Source organism: Strongylocentrotus purpuratus, unplaced genomic scaffold, assembly GCF_000002235.5.
Source record: "Strongylocentrotus purpuratus isolate Spur 01 unplaced genomic scaffold, Spur_5.0 spur5_scaffold_3, whole genome shotgun sequence".
Classification (NCBI taxonomy): domain Eukaryota; kingdom Metazoa; phylum Echinodermata; class Echinoidea; order Camarodonta; family Strongylocentrotidae; genus Strongylocentrotus; species Strongylocentrotus purpuratus.
Window position 1 is genome coordinate 12,366,615 of NW_022145609.1, and position 6,417 is coordinate 12,373,031.

Below are 6,417 nucleotides of genomic sequence, written 5' to 3' on the forward strand. Positions count from 1 at the left end.
TTTCTCAACTTTCAGGTGAATAAATCATGTAAAGGAATAGACTTCCGGTCGATTAAAAATTGTAAAATAAATTTTATTTAATGAACAGGATTTTGTTCATATCAAACAACATGTTTAATTGAGCAAAAACCCTTTACATTCTTAAAATGTAAATCACATGATTAAAAAGGAATCATCTTTTAACGAATATTAAATATCCCATAATCCAAAACCCGATCGTTAAAAGAACTTTAAGACACAAAGAATAATCATATTCACACCTGATACTGTGACAACGAGAAGACAATACTCAGTGTTCCCTGCAGCATCTAAAGATGAACAGTTCACAGTGGTGTCCCCTATCAAGAATATATCTTGGGATGAACGGGAGCAATTCACATCTAGATCAAAATCCACATTATCAGTTGCAGTCGAACTCAGCAGAACAGTTGATGACGAATAGAGTCCCTCATCCGTAGTAGAAGATATATTTGGGCAGTTCAGAATAGGTGCTTCATCATCTGCAAGATAACATAATTTTTTTCAAATTACATCAATACATATTTTACAAGAATGGAATCATGTTTGACTACTTACAGCGGCTAAAAATCATGGAAAAAAAAGGAGACGTCCAGTCGACTAAATAATAATAATAATAATGATATGAATATTTATATAGAGCCGGTATCCGCCAGGCGGTGACGCTCATGGCGCTGTGCATATTATAATCACAAACATATCACTTTCGTAACTAAAATAAAGTAAACTATGACAAAACAAATTATTACGCTACATTGAACTGTTTAGAAAGAGATGGGTTCTTAGAGCAATTTTAAAGTCATAGATAAATGAATAAATGTAAGATACATTTCATTTCATGAACAGAATTTTGTTCAAATGATACAGCACATTAAATTGAGCTAAAACTCTTACAATTATTAATTTGTAGAACACATCATTCAAAAAAAATCATCTTTCAACATTCTAAATCTTGAACCCGCTCGTTAAAAGAACTTTTAGACATAAAGAATAACAAATTCACACCTGTTACTGTGACAACGAGAAGACAAGTGTCAGTGTTTCCTGCAGCATCTGAAGATAAACAGTTCACAGTGGTGTCCCCGATCAGGAATGCATCTTCAGATGAATGAGAGCAATTCACATCTAGAACAAAATCCACATTATCAGTTGCAGTTGAACTCAGCAGAACAGTAGATGAAAAATTGAGTCCCTCATCCGTAGTAGAAGCTATATTTGGGCAGTTCAGAATAGGGGCTTCATCATCTGCAAGATAATAGAAATTCGGTCAAATTACATCAATACATATTTAACGAGAATGGAATCATGTATGTCAACTTCCAGGTGATGAAAGTCATGTAAAGGAACAGACTTCCGGTCGATTAAAAATTGTACGATGAATATTATTTAATGAACGGGATGTTGTTCTTATAACACAACATGTTTAATTGAGCAAAAACCCTTTACATTCTTAATAAGAAGATCACATGATTCAGAAGGAATCATCTTTTAACAAATATTACACATCCCATAATCTAAAACCCGATCGGTGAAAGACCTTTTAGAAATAAAGAATAATCATATTCACACCTGATACTGTGACAACGAGAAGACAAGTGTCAGTGTTTCCTGCAGCATCTGAAGATGAACAGTTCACAGTGGTGTCCCCGATCAGGAATGTATCTTCAGATGAAAGAGAGCAATTCACATCTAGATCAAAATCCACATTATCAGTTGCAGTTAAACTTAGCAGAACAGTAGATGACGAATTGAGTCCCTCATCCGTAGTAGAAGATATATTTGGGCAGTTCAGAATAGGGGCTTCATCATCTGCAAGATAATAGAAATTCGGTCAAATTACATCAATACATATTTTACGAGAATGGAATCAAGTATGTCAACTTCCAGGTGATGAAAGTCATGTAAAGGAACGGACTTCCGGTCGATTAAAAATTGTACGATGAATTTTATTGAATGAACAGGATGTTGTTCATATAAAACAACATGTTTAATTGAGCAAAAACCCTTTACATTCTTAAAGGTTATACAAAGTTTTGGTATGGGGTCATGAATTTGGTCCAAATGAACATATTGGAAGCATATGCGATCCTACAATATTCAGTGATCGTTGTCGCGGTTGAAATCGAGTCTAAAGTTATGAAATTGTAAATAATACACTCTTTATGTTGTATAGCTCCCTCTCAAGGTCAATATATTAATTAAGCTATAAAACAATGTTTCTTGACTAAATTCGACCAATTAGCTATTCTCCTTTGGTAATTATATGCCACATCTACATATTCTGAGATTTCCATGGTCGCAGCTACCTCTGTACGGCTGTAGGCGCTATTTGAAATTTATCACAATTTACCGGGAGCACCGGTAAATTTTCATATTCAATTTTTCTCGAAAGCAGAAGCGTTTTAGGGGCTAATTTTTCTAGTGCTTATAAAACATGTACAGGGGCATTCAAATATATCAAAATTGTTAAGAATCACTATCCACCCAATTTTCAAAATTTCACGAAACTTTGTATTACCTTTAATAAGAAGATCACATGATTCAGAAGGAATCATCTTTTAACAAATATATATCCCATAATCCAAAATCCGATCGGTGAAAGACCTTTTAGACATAAAGAATACTCATATTCACACCTGTTACTGTGACAACTAGAAGACAAGTTTCAGTGTTTCCTGCAGCATTTAAAGATGAACAGTTTACAGTGGTGTCCCCGATCAGGAATATATCTTCAGATGAATGAGAGCAATTCACATCTAGATCAGAATCCACATTATCAGTTGCAGTTGAACTCAGTAGAACAGTAGATGACGAATTGAGTCCCTCATCCGTAGTAGAAGATATATTTAGGCAGTTCAGAATAGGTGCTTCATCATCTGCAAGATAACAGAAATTTTGTCAAATTACATCAATACATATTTTACAAGAATGGAATCATGTTTGACTACTTACAGCGGATAAAATCAAGGTAAAAGAGGAGACGTCCAGTCGACTAAATAATAATAATAATAATATGAATATGAATATTTATATAGTGCAGGTATCCGCCAGGCGGTCACGCTCATGGCGCTGTGCATATTATAATCACAAACATATCACTTTCTTAACTAAAATAAAGTAAACTAAGACAACACAAATTATTTCGCTACATTGAACTGTTTACAAAGAGATGGATTCTTAGAGCAATTTTGAAGTCATGGATAAATGAATAAATGTAAGATACATTTCTTTTCATGAACAGATTTTTGTTCATATGATACAGCATGTTAAATTGAGCTAAATCTCTTACAATTATTAATTTGTAGAACACATCATTCAAAAGAAATCATCTTTTAACATTCTAAATCTTAAACCCGTTCGTTAAAAAAACTATTAAACATAAAGAATAACAAATTCACACCTGTTACTGTGACAACGAGAAGACAAGTGTCAGTGTTTCCTGCAGCATCTGAAGATGAACAGTTCACAGTGGTGTCCCCGATCAGGAATATATATTCAGATGAATGAGAGCAAATCACATCTAGATGAAAATCCACATTATCAGTTGCAGTTGAGCTCAACAAAACAGTAGATGAAGAATTGAGTCCCTCATCCGTAGTAGAAGATATATTTGGGCAGTTCAGAATAGGGGCTTCATCATCTGCCAGATAATAGAAATTCGGTCAAATTACATCAATACATATTTTACGTGAATGGAATCATGTATGTCAACTTCCAGGTGATGAAAATAATGTAAAGGAACAGACTTCCGGTCGATTAAAAATTGTAAGATGAATTTTATTTAATGAACAGGATGTTGTTCATATAAAACAACATGTTTAATTGAGCAAAAAACCATTTACATTTTTTTTAAAAAGATCACAAGATTCAGAATGAATCATCTTTTAACAAATATTACATATCCCATAATCCAAAACCCAATCGGTGAAAGAACTTTTAGACATCAAGAATAATCATATTCACACCTGATACTGTGACAACTAGAAGGCAAGTTTCAGTGTTTCCTGCAGCATCTGAAGATGAACAGTTCACAGTGGTGTCCCCGATCAGGAATATATATTCAGATGAATGAGAGCAAATCACATCTAGATGAAAATCCACATTATCAGTTGCAGTTGAGCTCAACAAAACAGTAGATGAAGAATTGAGTCCCTCATCCGTAGTAGAAGATATATTTGGGCAGTTCAGAATAGGGGCTTCATCATCTGCCAGATAATAGAAATTCGGTCAAATTACATCAATACATATTTTACGAGAATGGAATCATGTATGTCAACTTCCAGGTGATGAAAATAATGTAAAGGAACAGACTTCCGGTCGATTAAAAAAATTGTAAGATGAATTTTATTTAATGAACAGGATGTTGTTCATATAACACAACATGTTTAATTGAGCAAAAACCCTTTACATTCTTAATAAGAAGATCACATGATTCAGAAGGAATCATCTTTTAACAAATATTACATATCCCATAATCTAAAACCCGATCGGTGAAAGACCTTTTAGAAATAAAGAATAATCATATTCACACCTGATACTGTGACAACGAGAAGACAAGTGTCAGTGTTTCCTGCAGCATCTGAAGATGAACAGTTTACAGTGGTGTCCCCGATCAGGAATGTATCTTCAGATGAAAGAGAGCAATTCACATCTAGATCAAAATCCACATTATCAGTTGCAGTTAAACTTAGCAGAACAGTAGATGACGAATTGAGTCCCTCATCCGTAGTAGAAGATATTTTTGGGCAGTTCAGAATAGGTGCTTCATTATCTGCAAGATAACAGAAATTTTGTCAAATTACATCAATACATATTTTACAAGAATGGAATCATGTTTGACTACTTACAGCGGATAAAATCATGGACAATAAGGAGACGTCCAGTCGAATTAATATTAATAATAATATGAATATGAATATTTATGTAGAGCCGGTATCCGCCAGGCGGTGACTCCCTTGGCGCTGTGCATATTATAATCACAAACATATCACTTTCGTAACTAGAGTAAAGTAAACTAAGACAACACAAATTATTAGGCTACGTTGAACAGTTTAGAAAGAGATGGGTTCTTAGAGCAATTTTGAAGTCATGGATAAATGAGTAAATGTAAGATACATTTCATTTCATGAACAGATTTTGGTTCATATGATACAGCATGTTAAATTGAGCTAAAACTCTTACAATTATTAATTTGTAGAACACATCATTCAAAAGAAATCATCTTTCAACATTCTAAATCTTAAACCCGCTCGTTAAAAAAACTTTTAGACATAAAGAATAACAAATTCACACCTGTTACTGTGACAACGAGAAGACAAGTGTCAGTGTTTCCTGCAGAATCTGAAGATGAACAGTTCACAGTGGTGTCCCCGATCAGGAATATATATTCAGATGAATGAGAGCAAATCACATCTAGATCAAAATCCACATTATCAGTTGCAGGTGAGCTCAACAGAACAGTAGATGAAGAATTGAGTCCCTCATCCGTAGTAGAGGATATATTTGGGCAGTTCAGAATAGGGGCTTCATCATCTGCCAGATAATAGAAATTCGGTCAAATTACATCAATACATATTTTACGAGAATGGAATCATGTATGTCAACTTCCAGGTGATGAAAATAATGTAAAGGAATAGACTTTCGGTCGATTAAAAATTGTACGAGAAATTTTACCAAATGAACAGAGTGTTGTTAATAAAAACAACATGTTCAATTGAGCCAAAACCCTTTAAATTCTTAATAAAAAGATCACATGATTAAGAAGGAATCATCTTTTAACAAATATTACATATCCCATAATCTAAAACCCGATCGGTGAAAGAACTTTTAGACATCAAGAATAATCATATTCAGACCTGATACTGTGACAACTAGAAGGCAAGTTTCAGTGTTTCCTGCAGCATCTGAAGATGAACAGTTCACAGTGGTGTCCCCGATCAGGAATGCATCTTCAGATGAATGAGAGCAATTCACATCTAGAACAAAATCCACATTATCAGTTGCAGTTGAACTCAGCAGAACAGTAGATGAAGAATTGAGTCCCTCATCCGTAGTAGAAGATATATTTGGGCAGTTCAGAATAGGTGCTTCGTCATCTGCAAGATAACAGAAAGTTTGTCAAATTACATCAATACATATTTTACAAGAATGGAATCATGTTTGACTACTTACAGCGGATAAAATCATGGACAATAAGGAGACGTCCAGTCGACTAAATAATAATAATAATAATAATATGAATATTTATATAGAGCCAATATCCGCCAGGCGGTAATGCTCATGGCGCTGTGCATATTATAATCACAAACATAACTTTCTTAACTAAAATAAAGTAAACAAAAAGACAACACAAATTATTACGCTACGTTGAACTGTTTAGAAAGAGATGGGTTCTTAGAG

At 34.0% G+C, this 6,417-nt stretch overlaps 1 protein-coding gene across 1 annotated transcript; it reads right to left on the bottom strand.

The window, feature by feature from the left end:
* Positions 1–2,625: 2,625 nt before the first annotated feature.
* LOC115928491 (hyalin-like) lies at positions 2,626–5,725 on the bottom strand. Its single transcript, XM_030995728.1, has 4 exons — positions 5,692–5,725; positions 3,984–4,223; positions 3,419–3,658; positions 2,626–2,894 (listed from the first exon to the last, which is right to left on the bottom strand). Exons 1-4 carry the CDS (start codon positions 5,723–5,725, stop codon positions 2,626–2,628), a joined length of 783 nt encoding a protein of 260 aa, XP_030851588.1.
* Positions 5,726–6,417: the final 692 nt, after the last annotated feature.

Bases quoted from the DNA above. Each gene is read 5' to 3' on its own strand.
- LOC115928491 (XM_030995728.1), bottom strand. From the start codon at position 5,725: ATGTTGTTTTTATTAACAACACTCTGTTCATTTG. The intron at 3,659-3,983 runs GTGTGAATATGA...ATTATCTGGCAG, and splicing joins TCTAGTTGTCACAGTATCAG to ATGATGAAGCCCCTATTCTG. The intron at 2,895-3,418 runs GTGTGAATTTGT...GTTATCTTGCAG, and splicing joins TCTCGTTGTCACAGTAACAG to ATGATGAAGCACCTATTCTG.